Genomic DNA, 18570 nt, shown 5'->3' on the forward strand with positions numbered 1-18570 from the left:
GAGAGCAGCTCTGCTTACAATCAATTATACTACTTCTTATAGGGGAAAAATTGCACATTAGCTTAATTTTAGTAGTCAACAGTAATGATAAGCTTCAAAAGGGTAGAAACTCCTTTCCAGTGAGTCCCTCTCCCTGCAGAAACACTTCTGCTTGCTAACCCTTCAGAAAAAGAGAACACAGAGTTATAGTGAGGAAAGGTATCAAAAATACAGTAATGATGGATGGCTGTGTTTGGCTGTGCAGGATGCAAGGTTATCTTTGCAAGCTTAAACTGAAATACACACACCATAAGGCACCATTAACATGCTTGAAACAAAGGAAAATAAGGATCAGCCATTATTCACACTCTCTGACACCAAAAGCCTGTCTAAAAAGGACAATCAAATTAAAGCCCCCTCTGGTAAGTTATTCAACGGTATGTGTCCTACACAGCCATTCACCATGAGGCTGACCAATTACGTGAAAGTGCTGTTTTCATGTCAGATCATTAAAAAAACCTGAATTTAACTGCTGAAATTCCAAGCAGATGGAATGCAGCATCAAGGAACACCTTTGAGTTCCACGGGCACTTCCCACACCTCCAATTCAATTTCCATTTTTTTAATCCAAGGTAGGGTTTGTTCTTAGTGATCTTTTCAGTTTCTTCCCAACTGAGTAAGATTATATCAGTGCTCTAAAGTGGATGGAAGAGTGGAAAACAACCCCAGCAGAAAACATGTCTGCAAAATACAAACCACTTCAAAAAGCCTGGCTCTACTCTCTTAAGTACAATCAATTCAATTTGATTGTCCACAATGAAAGTGGAGTTAAGCCTCCTACTTCTTAGTAGTTTAAATGCTGCAGAGTTCTTGTCAGTCTCTAGTCAATTGAATAGAAATTAATAGCAATCATATACTGCTTTGTTCAGCTTTATTAAAAGCACCGTTTCCATCAACTTTATTGCAGTTCAGTGCTTAGGAGAAACACTCAAGATGTGCTACACAAAAATTATTTTATATGCCAAAGTGCCAAACCCCTCTGAGGAGGGCCAAACTTCCAGTCTGTGGAACAAGGGCTGATCTATTTGTAGATCACAAGGTACATGCCATCCTCAGAAAGATAATGAGCTCTTTCTCAGCAGAGCAATGTCATTGCTGAACACTAGAACCATTACCAACTAATGCACAAGAATTACTTTTATTGGGACAGAAACACTGTTTCAAAGAGCTTTCTAATGCCTCACTTCACTGCTCAAGTAATTTCTTCTTCCCATCAAACGTAACTCTCATTTAAGATAAAGCCTAAGTAACACTGGTATGATGCAAAGTTCTTCCAGCTGTGGCTGCATAATCATGAACACTTGTAGGGGCTTAAGGCAGCCCAACTGAGTTACAGGTTTGGGATCTGGCAAAAGACAGACCAACAGCTTTAGGGATAAACAATTTAATTCACCACAACAGTATAACAACAAATACAAATCAGTAGTACAATAATCTGGGTCAAAAAAATAGTGAATCCAGTAACTCACTAATACAGGGCTAAACTTAATATCAGCGTGTGAAGAAACTTAACACAATTATGGTTATCCAGAATCAGGACACAGCTTCTCCAGGTCACCAATTCTACCCAGCTGGCGGGCTCAGAGATTTCCAAATTCCCTGATCAGACTGTTGCAGAAGCACAAGCTGGATTTGTTAACCAGTCATCACATCTCATCTCTGCACTGTCAAATGAAGATTTCCCATATGAACAGCAGTATGTCTAAGCAACATCTAAAAATAGCTGATTAGCTTAAATGTTTGTCAAACATTTACAGCATATATGTTTACAAAAGGTGGCACCAGAATTTCTCCCAGTTCTTACTAGTGTTCAACATGAGGGACTCTCTTAGAGGTCATGACACAAAATGCCTCCTCGATGACAAGTTTAAAGGATGCCAGGCTCCAGCTACCACAAACATCCATGAGGTAGGAACACATTGTTTCTCATTAGAGGTTAATGCCAAGCAGAAATACTCAATTGACTCATAAATAAGGGCCAACTCCAGAAACTCTTACACATGCTGAATTGCATCTACCCTGTAAGTGATCTCACTTTATTTAACAGAAGTGTTCACAAATGAGGACATTGCTCAGACTGATTAAAAGCACCAAAACCTGGCCTGTATGTGGCTTATAGCACATATTACCTTTGCAAGAAAGTATACTGTGAAATGCCTGCACATGGTGATGATCCCATTCATTAACAGACTTGACAAATTTTATTTAAGCAAGAGACTGACAAGAACTTGCAGAAGCAGCTTTGGGGATGCAGCATCCCTTCAAAAGGTGAGGTCAGGCATTACAGCCCATGTTTTAGCAAAACAGCCTTCACAACACACATGGTGTGATGAATGCAACCACTGTCTTCTTCAAACAGGTGATACAACAAGTCTTCCATAAGGAAAGTTACAGCTTAGCCTCAGTCTCTGAAGATCAGTTAATTAATAACAAGATACATAACAATAAATACAAAAAGTAATTGTTTTATCCCAATTTGAGAAATTTCACATATACCAAAGAGCTCTCAAGGGTTGAAAACTGTTTCTTTGTCGCTGGACCCACTATGTAGAGTGGGGGGTAAGGCCGAAGGGGCCAGGCAGAAGCATGCTATTCATGTTTAATAATTGAATATTCATGCATATAGGCAGCATAAGAAGAAAACCCACTGGACAATCACAATCACACAGTAGGATTTTTACAAAGAGTGGGGAAAATCAAGAAAGGAGATAGCTTCTCTGAAACAAACTGCCTTCTAGAAACCTTGTTATTCCTTCCCACTCCTGCCTCCAGAAGTTATTACACCACTGTTACAGGGCAGAACACATACAACTTTTAATATGCTGACCTCAAAACCACTTTGCACAGTCCTGTCACCCCAGCTCTACTAGTCACATTTAACCTCTGGCAACTTCCTTTACATTAACCTTCGGGACAGGAAGGAAAGCTAACAGGGAAAATTATTACAGGTGGCTGGATGAATGCACTTTCAGAAGTGTTTTTGTTGTTTTAAGGTCCCCATGCACATCAGGATTTCTTCTCAAAAGGTTGAAATTGCCTCCTGCTTTTCTAGCAGTGATGTGTCAACAACCACTGGGAGCTGGGGTCCAGTCCCTAAATTTAGTTATCCTCCACAAACTTGAGTGAAAACTTGGGCAAAAGCAGTAAATGCAGCACATTCAGGAAGGAGGTTCATGTAAGGTTCTGCATCCCAAAACCCCACTACTTCTCCAAAGTAAGCCACCGAGCTTTTCACAGCTTTTGTCTATTTTTAATGGTAGAAGAGAAGAAAGTGTACTAACCGAAGGAATGACTTCTAGTCCAAGTCCAGAAGAGATCTCTGCCAGCTCCACATCAGGGCCTTTACAACTCACCTTTCCCACCCTTTATCCATATAAATGGCTTTTCACAATAGCTGCCAACAACTTCTTTCCTTAAGTCTCAGACCCCAATACTTCATTGTCTACTGAACCATTGACACCTCTGACAATCAAGTACTCTTTCTGAAATCATCAAAATTCTGAAATCATCTTATAATCAAAATGCAAACTAGTTTAAAGAGGACTACTGACGTAACAAGGAGGAAAAAAAAAAATCTCAAAAAGGACACAAGGATATTTTTCTGAGGCTCTTCTATAGCTCTCCATGCTAAAAACTCATAGGTTTAAATAAAGTGCAGCTTTGCAGGTCATTAGTTCATCCTATTGCCCTCACCACTTAAAAATACATTAGCAATTTGCATAATTTTAAGATAGCAAGTTAGCAATGTTCAGTCTTCAGTTTAAGAGCTTTCATAACCTTGTTTTTCCCACTTGAAAATACTTGCTGCTGCTGAAACACTCAACAGTCAAGAACTGGACTGACAGTCTGAAGTGCAAAGACTGCCTTGAACATCTACCCTACTTCTTTCAGTCTCTCCCTTTCCTAAAAATGAAATCAAGTCCAGGGAACAATATGTCTCTTTTCTAAAATGCCCTCTGCCCAACTAGCAAGGCTCTGGGCTACAGCATTCCTCTTGCAAGAAGCTCTCACCAAGAAAAACTCTTCTGGCTACCAACATGCTGGTTCTGCTGCTTCTTTCTCAGCTGCTGTTGTAAATTTACAATCAGAACTATATTTTTCATTACCTTGTCAAGCTAATGGAGTTCATTTGGAAACATCATCAACACTGGCCCAAGCCTGCCTATAAGGATGCTAACATGATTTCAAAGAGGACAGCACAGGAAGGATGAAGTAGAGGGAGGGAGCTCCATGAATACAAGTACCTTTTAAAACACCACACACCAACACTCCAGATAAACAGAAGAAATATCCTCTGCACAACCCTCGTAAATCTCTCCCAGACCAACCCCTAAGCACCCCACTTCCTTCCCAAAAGCACAAAATCAGGGAATAAAAGAAAGCTATTTAGGACTCTACTCTTTATTTTAGTGGTATAGAAAGTTTAGTTAATTCTCAGTTATCCTATTACAGCTCAGAATAACCCCAAACAAATGAGACATTCAACACTGATAGCGTGAGGAAGTTATCGACACTGTTAATGACCAAAGAACTTATGGTTTGATCAAAGACAGGAGAACAAGGACAAAACATGTCATGGGAAGAGAAACAGGAAAGTCACTGGTGAAAGACTTCTAAAATGCAGAACAGGTCCATGTGTGAAATGAACTGTAACATTAGCTGGACACTGGACTTAAGTTACTTGGCTGCAGTAAGTGTCCTCTCCAAATTCCATTATCTCAAAAATGGAAAAGCATCAGGCAGAATCTCCTCCCTGCTGGCAGCAGTCACAGTGATCCTTCTTTGCATGCTCCCCTCAGCAACACCCTCGCTGCTGGTTTTGACACAGGGAACAGACACCTTCATGTTAAGACTGATGGATTAATCTTTGCAGGTCCCATGGGCAGTAGAAGCCATGCACTGTATCTTGAGCAGAAGCCTTGCCTGCCGAAACCTGTAGGACTTCCATAAAGTGAAGATGCTTTATGCATATTTTCTGGAAAAATAAACAAAAACCTTGCAGCCTTTGCAAAAGTTATCACACCAGTCTTCAGGTGCAGGTATTAGCTCTACAGATCAGAGACAGCTGCGGTATCTGACTTTTATCTTTCCAAGGCTGGTAAGCACTACTTAAAGCAAAGCTCTACCACTTTTGCCATGATACTGTCTCAGCAAGCTTGAATATGCTACAATACCTACAACCCTTCTGTCACATTGGTGTGCACCAGCCATTTCTGCCTTCAGATTTGCTCCTATTTGTAGCATTTGGAATGTCTGTGACCACTTCCAGTGTATCTTTGTATCTTAGAAAAACAATCACTATAGATTCCCTTGTGGCTTTCAGTTACATTGATTTGGGCTTACGTGGGTATGAAGACCAATACAAAAGACATTTAACAAGTGAAAAAACAGAAATCACCTACACAGAAAAAGAATAATAGTCCAATTCTGCCATCGCATCCTCGAATTCCAGTAGAAGGCACAAGCAACTCATTTAAAACATGGTCAAAACAAAGCTAAACAGTGAAAAAAATGAATGGCCATCCGTCCATGCAAATATGAAGATTCAGTGTAAGTAAAAGAAAATACAATGAAACAGATTTTCTATATGCATGAATATTTCCACTTTCCTCATACTGGAGCATGCTGTATCACTATAGGATCAGAAAACTTGCAAGAAATCAAACTGTTACATACTCAGCTGCTCTCCCCATCCGAAATAACTCCAGTTGCCTGCATGTAACACAAATGGCAGCAAAGAACAGGAATTGAAAAAGAAAGCTTAGAAAAACAAACCATGAGAATACTTTTCATGTATTTAAAACGCCTTATAGATTGTAAGCTTACAAATGTAAGATAATATTTTCTTTATAAAGACAACGTTGGATTTATTTTGGGGCTTACTCTTCATTGTCCAGTTTGTTTATAAGACATTCTGAAGATTAAGATCACTGTAAACTCTAGGAATTATTAAGCAATCACGCATTTATTAGCACAAGTAGACAAAACACTTGTCAACACACTACTTAGCAAGAGCAGTTAAACACTGTTAACACATCCTAGACAGAATGTCCCAGAAATCAGAATCCAGTTCATGTCAAAGTTAAACTGCAAGTTGGTAAGACAGGCAAGTTATTACTTATCAATATCCATGTTGTCACCCCAAGGTCATACTCAGTATGATGGCGGCAACAAACTGCATACAACCCTTAAAGCACCTTGGAAGCATGCACACAACTTGCAACTCCAAGAAAAGCTTCAGAACCAGCATTTCTAGAAGATGGCATGTAAAAAATGCTTTAAAAAGTGAAGTTTACAGGAGAGTTGATGCTTAAGTGCAGCAGGCAGTAAACAAATTCTTCACATGCAGGCAGAGAACAAGTGAGAGCTTTCTATTCTGGCTACCAGCCTCATCTCTAGCTACCAGCCAGGCACATATTTTCAGGAGGGAGATAGTTCAGAGGATTCAACAAATCACTCCCCCTGCCCTCATTAACAAGACTCACAGTTAGAATAGGCTAGTTCTTGCTTTTAGCTAAAATTGAAAAAAAAATTCTGCAAAAACAATCTTTGTCCTAAAAAATCACCACCAGACTAGTACTTAAATGAGCAATAACTGGTCCTGGTGAGTAACTTGGCTTCCCAAGGGTTTAGTTCCTACGCACAAGTATTACAGAGGGTCTCTGTTGCCATTTCAGTTCAATAGGGGGAAGAAAAGATGGGCAGGAAAAAGAAAAATATGCACAGATGTGGACTACCCAAGGAAAAAAATGTAAATCAGGGTTTAACCTTCTCTCCCCATTCTGGGAAATAATGATGCATCAGAGCTACAACCAGGTTGCTCCTTTCTTCTCAGACATAAAAGGCTGACAAAGCAATGCTGTTCCTCAGATACACCTCTTCAGGGTCCCTGGACTCTAGGCTCTCACACACACATGTAATGCTTTGCACAGGCACAGCCATAGCTGAAGTTTAAGTGGTGGTTCCATTATCGAGTAGAGCTTCAAAGGTAGGTCATTCCCTTCTGACTCCTACAGGAGTAGTTATAGAAAAAAAAAAGTAACATATATATGTCCACTTTGGCCATTAAACAAAGCAGCTCTGACGAGTATGTGCATGGAACAAATTCAGTGATATTTTTTACCATGTTGATTTAGAAAGAACCACATATTAAACTGGTACAATGCTGAATACATGCAGTTTCCATGGAGTATAAAAGAGTTATTCCTCTGCTCTCTACAGGAGTAACAATTAAAAACTTTCATTGTTTAGAGAACTTAAGTGAGAAAAACTGAAGTCCATAGAGTTGAGCACCAACAGATTACAGTGTGAGACATGACAAATGCTGCTTCTCTGGTCCACAGCAGAAGTGTGACAAGCCACAACTTGGACAATGCATCTGAGCCAGCCATGCTGACAAGTATGGACCCAGATATATCAGAAGTCTGCTAGGATCCACGAGCCAGTATTTACATGACCCTGACCACAGGACTATCATTTCAGGATTGTTTTTTATGACAACAAAAATCCACAGATTACCTAATGATCAGCTTTGACAGAGGCTTGAGTGTTTTTCAGGGGAAAAGGAGAGGAGAAAGAGGAACACGCAACCAAACTGGCAAAGTAAACAGAAGTAAAACATGTGGCAGAGAGATGAGAAGGGGAAATAACCAGAAGAAAGGGTAGAGAAACAAGAGGCAGGGAGAGCCGGAGCATCAGAGAAGGGCATGGGGAGAAGGCTGAGGAAAAAGAACAAGAAGTTGACAGAACTCTGCACAGAGCTTTCATTTGCTGTAATAAATAGTTCGTGTTAAAGAGAAGACAATTTCCTATTAATTTAAAAGTTAAACAATAGTTTATGTGTATCTCATTCCTGAAAATCTGAAGCCACTAACACACAGGACAGCAACCTCAGCAGTTCCTTCCATCAAAAGGTTCCTATCTCAGGTAATCAATATGAGGCAAAAAGAAGCCAACATTCAGGCATCTGCAGCCTGGATTACTATGCAAGATCCAGGAAAACTCGGCACCAGCACAATATTATTGCACCCAGACTACCTACTAGTTAAATCCATGTCATTATTCACAAACTAATGCACATATAACATCCAGAAGCAACTGGGGAAGAAGTATCAGAAGATACTACAAATTTCCAAAACCAGTGTGCAGTATGATGGCCCAACACTACTCACAGTTTCAAACTGCAACAAGGAGAAAAACACCAAGTGCTAAAAACAACCCTTGCACACACAAGGTCTGTCCTTATAGGACAAATATTACCACCTCCCACAGACAACAGTCCTCAAACTGACAGTGATATCCCTGATCCAGCTACTTACCTGTCTACCTTACTGCTACCAAGTTCAGTATGAAGAGCATGAAAACCCCACAAACTTTCAAAAGCAGATTAGAGACTATTATCTCCATGCCTAAGACAAATAGCAGTCAATGCCAAGCAGGGCAGGGTGGAGAGAAGAGCAGCTGCCTTTAGACACCAGCTCCTTACCCTGCAAGTTTTCTCACATTGAGAAGTTAGCTCTTGGCTAACCAGAGCACACTACAACTAGAGACTAACTGGGAAGGCAATGCTGCAGGAGCAAACAGAAAGAGATGCAATAACAGAGAGTAAGGAATTTTCAGCCAGAATCTCAAAACTCTGCTTTTGTTTGTTTTTACTAACACCCACTTCACTTCAGCATCTAACATTTCAGATAAAAGATGAATTTATTAAAGATTCAACACATATGCTGCTTCATTTAAGATTCAGGAGCTAACAGTATATATCTCGGTCCTTCAGCATAATCACAGAAGACCTAGGCTGACAGTCTTGATATTTTGAAGGTTAATGAAAACAGAATTTCTTTTTAGCCTTTTAAAGTTGTTTTTCCACTTCATGAAAATAATATGCATAACCTCAATTTGTTAAGAAAAAATCCCTGCCAGATCACCTTCAGGAACAAATTTAAACCTGTATAAACTTGAATTAAAAACACCAAGAAGTCCACAGAGATAGAAAATGGAAAGTTGTAATTCTAAAAACATACAACAAAAACATACAGTAACACTGGAATAGATGATACAGACAAGTCAGACTAGTTACCCTGTGTGCTCTTAAATACCAACAGTGTGTGTCTCGATTATCACATTATTTTGTATTCATAAGTTTCAGTACTCAAAAAATGAGGTTTCATACAAACCTCCAATTAAGGACTAAGTGATGCCAGGAGCCTGGTGCCTTGGAAGCTACAACATTCTTGTCGTTAACACATTTAAGTTCCCATAGTTAGCTGAACATAACATATGCTCGCTCTGTGTCTCAATTATGCAACTATTCAAAGAGGAACTCCTCCTCCCCACTTCACACTGTCAAGCCTGGATCAGCAGGGACACTGTAGAAAAGCAGAATATTCCAAGTTTTTAATGCAGTCTAATTTGATTGCCTGCATGCCATTTTGTTTCATTTCTGTTTACAAGTCTCTGAGAGTGGCTGGGCTGTACTATCCCCATCAGAACATTATCATTTACTACTGTCCACTGCTTACAGTCATGCTGATAAATTATTTAATCCTGTTACATCCCACGCTGAGCAAAGACAGAGAGCATCTAAAACAGTTTATAAAAGCAAACTGAGCTCAGGAAATTACACTATATTTGGTGCTGGTAAAGTACGGTTTATAGAACACAAACAGAGCTGGGAAGGTCTTGGTCAGTTCTTTCTTCTAGGTTTAATAAATCCCCTTTTCGCCTGGCTGAGACCCTCACAGTGCACATAGATCTCAGATTCCATAAAAATGTACATTCTTCCAGGGAGGGAAGCAAGGGAGGAGGAGGAAAACGAGCTGGAAGGAGTTGACAGAGACAAAGACAGGCACTAAAGTACGATGCTAGAGTACTCTCCTTGCTCACTACTCCCTCTTTTTCACCACATTTTACTCTAGTTTGGCATTCAGCTTATGCTGAAATCTTGGAGTATTTTATTTCACTAAATGAGATGACCCTTCTGCCACCTTTACTATGGCTAAACAAAACCAGACAGAGAATTTAAGCAGGGATTGGATCACCATCAAATCACTGAGTTTCCACTAAGTTATTACAAGCTTGTGCAACTCATTAACTATAGTGAAATGAATCAGTTAGAGTGACACTTAATTTATGTACAATGGAAAAACTGTAACATTTCTATCACTGTATTCACACCTAACACAGCTGTCTCTATCTTAGAAATTTTTGGGCTAATGAGTCAGACTATTCGGCTAAGAGATGTAAATACAAGAATCAAGCAGTTTTATATATTCCTCATGAGATACAGTTTTGAACTACAGTTCCTACATGGCCAATATGCATAATAGCATAGAGAAATACAATCTTGTACAGCATCTGAGATTAAAGATTTGGTGCCTTTTTTTCTTCTGATTTTCAATCTTGGACTTTCAGTACAAGCCTCACTGCTCAAGGACAGACATTTATGGCTTGTGTATAAAGTTGAACATGAATTTGTCTATCAGTTTAAAATCTTTAATCTAATTTTTTAAAAGGTTATGTTCCACTGTGGAAACAAATTCAAATTAATTTTCTATTATTGCTATGACATTAAAGGATGACTAATTAAGTTTCAGAGGCCTTAAAAAAATCCCCAGCAGAAAAAAAAAAGCAGTATTCATAAAGAGCACTAAAAACAAATTATGAAACCTAAAGTGATTAACCGAGCATTTACTTCTTTTGATCACTGCTTATAAAGAAACATGTCAGTATTAGCAGTGTTCAGCACTTCAGGAAGAGCTTTAGGTTTGGGGCCTATTTAAAAGTCAAAGCTTTATTTCCTTGTCAACACATTTCAGAATACAGCACCTACTCTAGGAAAACAACAACTAACAAAGTACATTTAGAGGATCAGCAGGAAAGCCACAGATCTGTTCTCCTCTGGAGTTCAGCCGTAAGTCAAGCTCTGTTATTGCATAATCTTCTAATATAGCCAGTATTTTTATTTTTAACTTCCATTTGCTGAGTCCTTTCCCTTAGACATATGCAGTCTTGAAGTAGCAGCTTTATTCTAAAAATGCAGGAAGACATTTTGGAGCAAGACCTTGAATCTGTGTTCCTTCGAGCAGACCTATCATGCCTTCAGCCAGCCCAGGCAGTGAGTACTGCAAAGCCACAAAAAAACAAGTCTTCCAGACGGGATTTATCTGAAACAAAGAGGAACAGGAGCTGCCAGTCACCCAGAAGCAGAGAGGCCAAGGAACTCAGTTTCCCAGCTCGTCAGCAAACTACAACAAAACAGCTCATACAATGGTTTCACTTGTACTGACAAGAGTAGTTTTTCCTCTGCCTAGCTTAATTAAAAAAAAAAAAAAAAAAAAAAGGTCATTCATGTGTCCTGTTTTGAATTACACTTCCACTGAACATTTTTTGAGTTTTACTCTTACTAGAGCACAGCTTTTCAATGACTGCAGCAGCATCTTTAGTGCCACCTACCCTTGAGAAGGGAAACAATCACTGACCCTCTTCCCTACTCTTCCCAAACTGGCCTGGTCTAAAGATGCTGTAGGTAGCTGCTGACCTCTGTTGTTTCTAAATGCAGAAGCAGGCTGTTACCCAGAAAAAAAACAGCAAGAACCTAGAGGTATAGCACAGGTTCTCAATGAGGAGGGCAGCATCACCTCCCTGCAACCGCAGCTGACAATGCTACCTGCCACTGCACTACTACAGATCATACATCTCTATGAACAATTAAGATGGTCAAGTTGTGGCCTGCTTAAAAGAATTTTGATGCTGCCTAGTGTTGGGAGCCTGGTATAGCAGATCATTTTTTTATATATTGTTAGGAAAGAGGAAAAGAGAAAAAATCTCTTAATAGGATGTCATTTCAGCCCATTTGCAGCCACAAGGTCAGTTCACCCAGTTGAACACTGGCGGATGGCAGCCAGCATTTTCCTTGACTAGAATAAACCACAGGATTCAATAGCAACACGAGATGGCATGCTCAAATGAATGCACATGTAGCCTTGGACGGCTATGACTTCATTCCATGAAAATAGGCTGCAATCCATATCCTGCTAACCAAGTTCTTTAAGCACGAGCTTTACCCAGCCACCTTGGACCCACAGCCTGACCAGATCTGTGCAGCTGGTGCCACCACTTCTGCTGGAACTGTACCACCTGTGCTGTGGAAATCCTAGCAGCAGGGTTTAATAGCCCCAACCCAACGGCACATTAATGGCAGCATAAAGACGCTAGTATTCACAGTGCAGCACTCTAAACAGAAAATCAGTGCAGATGTTACCAGGGCTTGCTGGAGAGTCAGGGGCAGGGAAGGCAGTCATCTGGCTTTTTAGCAGACAAAGCCCCTCATCAGTGCCATGGAAAGCATGTAATCTCAGCATTAGAGTCAGTCTATGCAGAGGAACGTATAAGTCTTTCTGATGCATCAGTGGTATTTGAGCTCCTAAAAAGAGAACTAATGGGCAGCAGGAATGAAACCTCTCAAAGTCAGACTCTGGTACTTTTGAAATAATAGTGAATGTGTAGACATTAACAGAATTTTGCCTTACACATTTTGCAGAAACAGATTTCTTCAAATATTAGTGGGAAAGAAGGGTGAACACAACAAACCAGTCTGGCATCAAATGACACCTGTTTCTATAATGTGTATAAAATTTTCTGCTATCTTTTAGGTAGTTAAAAGGCCGCTTAAACAGGTACAACAAAGCTGTAGGACTTTTTTCCTGCATGCATGTGCACACACACACATTCCAGGTAGCATTTAGGGTTCCTTCTTATTCTCCTGGAGGAGATGTTGTCTTGCTCCTCTCTCTCTGATCTGCTGGCAGACCAAGCAGAGGCTAGCTTTGGTTCTTTTTGCTGGTATAACAGTGTATCAGGAAAGTAATTTCTTTCCTTGTTGCACAAATTCACTATGCCTAGCCAAGCAACAAATTTACCTTGTTTTGAAAGAAGAGAAACCCAACAAAATCTGAAATAGAAAGAAAAAAAAACCAAACCAACAACAAAAACACAATCCTGGTAGACAGGGATTTTACAGAGCAAAAGACATGCAAGACAGAACTATGGTGTGCTGTTGTCTATCAGGGCCTTACTGTGAAAAGAGCAACACCACAGACTCAAGGAAGTGGAAGGAAAAAAATATATGCAGAGAAAGGAGGATAAAGCATTCTCAGAAAGATTATCAGTCAAAGATAAGAGGACAAACAAAACTGGTTGATTCAGTGGCACTTAGGTTATCTTTTCTGAGAATCATACTGAACAAACCTGCTCTCTTCCAGATTTGTAAACTCTCCGGCAAAAGGTATAGGACAGTATTTACAGTAGCTGATGTTAACTAAGACTGCCAAATCTTTTCTGCAAAGATGCAGAATACCTTTCTCATCCCAGTTTGCATGGTGTCTGCTCCAAGTCAGAGTTGCATTTAAAATACTGACAGAGTGACTCACTTACAGATTATAATGAACTTTTATGTTGCCAGAAATGATTTTGAGCATACAAGGAAAATAAACCTATACCTACCACAATAAATAGCTTAGAGCTTATTGACTCAATGAATGCCAAAGTAATCAAATAACATTTTTTCAATGTTTCATTTAGAGTGAATTTCCAGACAGTAGAAGCTTGCTTTCTTTTTTAATTTACATTCCATTTCAGCTTGAGGGTAAAAGCCAATATGAGGATGCTGCAGTTATCCAACAACGAAGTATCAGAAAATTAAGAATTACAATTACATTTAATAGAAATGCAAACAAAACCGGATCCATGGGCACTATAGTGCTTTGCTTATTGCTGGGATCACTGAAAGTTAAATCAACTGGAAGCATGTGATCTTTCTGGGGCAGGAGAAATATATAGAGAAGCACAGAAGTTAGGAGGTAAAAATGAAATGGCTAAGTATGATGAAGGAAGAGGCAGGAAGTGCCAAAATCAGCAGGGCTTAGAAGAGACTGCATGTACAAGAACAGACCCACCTGCTTCATTTAAGAATAGGTAGGAAGCCCGAATTGCACATTACCTCAGAAATCATGGGTCAGACACTTCCAAGAACAAAGCAGCATTTGAGACTGTGAAAGTGGGCCTGAAAGCTCCATAATCTCTGAAAAATTTAGAGCACCTAGTCTGGGCTGAGATTTCCCATGTCACCATGCCAAGGTAGCAGCCCACGCATGACCAGAGATGAAAACCCACCCTCACAGATCAGATGTCGGCTTTCAAACACGGCCCAGCTCTCTTCTCTCGCATCCTGCTCCATCCTTCTCCCCCCCTCTGCTCAGGGGAGATAACAGAACAAGTTGAATCCATGCAGGAGATGGGGAAACGAGCATGAGAATATGTGGTCTGGGAAAGGGAACAGACATGCGGAAAATACAGAAGCAGAACAGGGCAGAAGTGTAATCGAATTTTAACATATAAGGACATGTGTTTCCCTATTTAATGAACCTGACCCTACCTGCTGGAGCAGGATTTTCTCCAGCTAGAACAAAGAAGCCAGAAGAGTGTTCTGAGAGTTGCAAGAGGGCTAAGCAGGACACCAGTGGCATGTGCAGTTATACCGTTATTTCTTGAAATGCAGGCTATATGAAGTCTTTTGCTGCACTTTTGCTCAATGGTTAAGATAACTACCTCTTTTTGAGGATTTGGGAAGATATTCTCATGGGGCAAAAACTACTCAAACTGAGGAGGTTTTTTGCTCCTTCTAGATACTTAGTTTGTTATCCAGCTGATTGTGTCCTGCTCCCAGCAGTGATCACATCTCATCTAGCACATTGTAATGGAAAATTGGATGAGTCTTACAAATGTTCTTGAGGATATTTTTATTATATCTAAAAATATATCAATTATTTACCCACAAGGTAAGTAAGAACACTCTGTACTCAATGTGGTTTAGGCTAGGTAAGGACACCCATCCTGCTCCTATGTAAAAGGGGATTGAGCTCCTGCGTCATATGCAAAGGTCAGGTCAGCTTTCAATAGAGACAGAATCAATGCATCTTCTGGGTTGAATTCTTGAGTTACAAAGGACTGTGCTGCATTCAGGCAAGCTTACAATTCTTATGCACAGACTGATGCAGGCAGAGCTCATTTTTCAAAAGTACTTCTACATTAAATGTCTGTTTCATATTTGTCCATGTAAATAATTATAGATATTCATAGATGTTGGACACTTGAAGGCAGCAGACAAGCAAAAGTACATGCAGTGCCACAAACTTTATTGAATTACTAGAAAATTCTTAAATACATTAACCACGTACTGCTATGAAATATTTAACATCAATTCTAACGAGTGTTTTAATCCCATGAATGAGTAAATTAATTCTTATGTGATATTAATTGTTCAAACCAGGGGCTTTCAATTAATTACCATAAAGGTCACTTTCCAGCAAGATGCAGGCTGTTAACAGGCAACACAAAAAACGGCAGCTACAGTTCTACTCTTTACTATGTCTACTTGTAAGAGCTGAGTTGGTCCTCCAGGGAAGAAATGGGCTACAAGCGCTTGAGAATGTAAAAGCACCATGCTGTGGGAACAGGTGCAGCTACTTTCCCTACACAGAAGCATTCCTCCTAATTTACCCATATGTCCCAATACTTAGAAGAGTCCCATCAAACCAGCCTCTACTGAACAAAGGTGAAGTCCAGGGCACCAAGCCAGAACATTCATTTCTTGGACACTTTGTATCAAACTGTTTTTCTTTGATCTTCTGACATTAAGGGTTGTGCATACTATGCTAGTATGATTTAGTCGAATATTAGTTTGTCCAACAACATTTCTCACTTGAAGGCTTTACAAATCAATTGTACCCCTTTGACTATTTAAAAACAAACAAACAGAAGAGGTTTTATTCTTTACATACACTCTTTTTTTTCAAAAGGGAGGACCCACTCAGTGTTACCTAGTGTACCACTGCTGGAATACTTTCATATAGATTTGTACATGTTCCAGCTACACAACACATTCAGATTTCCTAGGAAATTGGTTAATGTCCATGTTTTGTTGAAGACAGTTTTAAGAAAACATAGTAACAGTATACAGATAATTTAATTCTACTCAAAAAAGGTAAACACTAATTAACATTTCCTAATGTTAACAGTTTTGTACAGATCCTATAGTCAGCCTAATGGATAAGCAGCCTGCCAAGTGTAATATGCACATCTTATAGGATTTGAAATAGAGGATAGAAGATTTGTTTAAATTATGAGACTTCAATTTTATTAATGTTGTTGCCAAAAGCAGATAAGACATTCATAAGTGACATCATTGATCTTTCATCTATTGTACATTAAAAGCAGTGTTTCAGAAATCTAATTTTGCAGACCATCAGATACAGTATGTCCTAGGTTATTTTTCCATCCATGTTTTCAGAAGCATACAAAAATGCAAGACGAGATAAGCAGAAATTAGTAAAAATATTTTTCATCCATCAATACAGCACTGAAAAATAGTATCAAAGAAATTAGGCATCAAGTACACAAACCTCTGGTGCATTTTAAAAGGCTACCAGCAGTACTTGTCTCCATCTATTCTCCTCTTTAAAGTCATAAAAAAATATGCAACACATGATGTTTAAAGAGAACATATTGCATCAATATTATAAGGATCTTACAATCTAAGTGACTTTGAACACATTTTGTGTTCCTATCGCACATGAGGACACAAACAGGTTAAAGATTCAATGCCTGATTTCACTCTCTAGCATCAGAAACTTTTAGACCAACCTTTTGAGGGGTGAAGTTTTTCATAACTGGTAAAAGTTATCGGCTTCACAGAGATTTAAGTACTTCTAACAAGAAAATATTGCTCAGATGTACCATCATTTGATAACTAACCAGAGAAGGAAATAAAGTACACTGAAAGAAGAAAAAATACTGAGAAGAAATAAAGTCTAACTTACAACACTGGGAGGCAGCACTGGGCAATGGTTTCTTCTGGACTTCCTCCTGAAAGGGATACTAAAGGAGGAAAAAAGGAAAAAAAAAAAGCAACACAGACCAATAAGAAAGCAAATGGTAACTTTATGAAACAGCTTTCAGAGTACAACATGCCACACAAGATAAAACATTCCTGGTAGTATCAAAGCATTAAATATTCTCCTTAATATCCATATTCAAACACAGTCCCAGAAGTCTCCTCTTTTCATGCCAAAACTAGGTGTTAAAAAGTGCACATCTGGTTAAGGTGAAGTCTGCTTTACTACAAGCACAGGCCCTATTCTCAATTGTGAGACCTCAAATTAGACATCTAAAAGATCCCACTCCCCACACCAGAACGTCATTGTGACAGGGAGCTCAGAACTGAGTATAAGCCCGTTTACATTTAGACACTCAAGCACAGCTTCAACAGTTCAAAACTTATGTGGGCTCACAGCAACACTGCAGTAGAGATTGAAGCGGTTAGATAATTAGCGTGCCCGGCAGGGCAGTAACGCAATGTTTGCCCAGTCAACACTCACAAACTCTCCCGTGATCCACTGTGCATTCAAAGTGAAGAATTTTTCATCTAATTTAATACCAAAGCAGAGAACATAGAGATATTTCAATTAGCCAGCTCTGACTTTTTACAAAGCTGTTTGTTACAGCATCAAAGCATTCCCTAGGGGAATGCCAGTGGTTTTATTTTGTTATTCTCTGTCTTGTATTACACAGAGATATGAGAAAATTAGGACAATTGAGTGAAATAATGAGAACAGTCTTTGCTAGGAAAAAAAGCAAATGGCAAAGAAAATGGCAACCTTAGCAACCTGGTGCTGCAATCTGTGCAAAACATGGCCACCAGCCTGCCTCTCCTTGGATTTGGTAAGGATTAATGACCAGTTCATTACATGGAAGGTGACAACCTGCAGACTTCCCCTGTGGCTATCTTCCAATCTGTGCTATTTAAAATGCACAAGTGATCCTGAAAGGTGGTTAGTCTTATCATCAGCAAACTGCCAACTCACTGAGTTAATCAGGATTGTGCAAACAAGAACTGCTGGATCTCACAGCACTGACTGGTTGACAAAGTGGTGAAAGAAAGTCTGTTGATGAGCAGTTTCAGCAGCACAGAACAGCAATGGGTTCTGAATTACACTCAGAGATCCAAAAATGGTGATAGTTTGTTCTTTTTAAGGCATCAGCCCAACAGCTATCAGCAGTCCCAGAAAGAAAACTGAATATGAAGTGTTTGTAGGAACAGAAACTAGTGTCTTATGACACCATATAAACTACAAATGAACCTGCTTCTTGAATACCACTGTGCAACTTTAGTTTGTTCATCCATTGTGTCAAACGGAGATAGCTGAACTTGATGCAGAAAAGAAGATAAAGGCACAAAGTTGTCCTGGCTAAATACAACTATGAAGGTGAGGTCTGTAAAGCTGAGTCGTATTGAGTGGATGAACGAGAACCAGTCATTCAATTTCTCCAAATAAACCTGCCTCCAGATGGTTTCACAACATAGGGTTTGTTTGCTCAGAGCAAATATGGTATTTCTTCAGGCAATGCACAATTAAGGTGCTGAATTCCTTTGCCACAACATAACTGACCTGGGTGCATTCAGAAGGCAACAGA

The 18570-nt window shown here is 39.5% G+C and overlaps 1 protein-coding gene across 2 annotated transcripts in view; it reads right to left on the reverse strand.

The window, feature by feature from the left end:
* UNC13B (unc-13 homolog B) overlaps positions 1–18570 on the reverse strand; it is a 219561-nt gene that overhangs the window by 154015 nt on the left and 46976 nt on the right. For both annotated transcript variants that reach the window (XM_074812733.1, XM_074812732.1), the window contains exon 7: positions 16917–16974. In XM_074812733.1, the coding sequence (XP_074668834.1) occupies positions 16917–16974 (58 nt within the window). The remainder of the gene's footprint in view (positions 1–16916; positions 16975–18570) is intronic.

Source organism: Strix aluco, chromosome Z (assembly GCF_031877795.1).
Source record: "Strix aluco isolate bStrAlu1 chromosome Z, bStrAlu1.hap1, whole genome shotgun sequence".
NCBI lineage: Eukaryota > Metazoa > Chordata > Aves > Strigiformes > Strigidae > Strix > Strix aluco.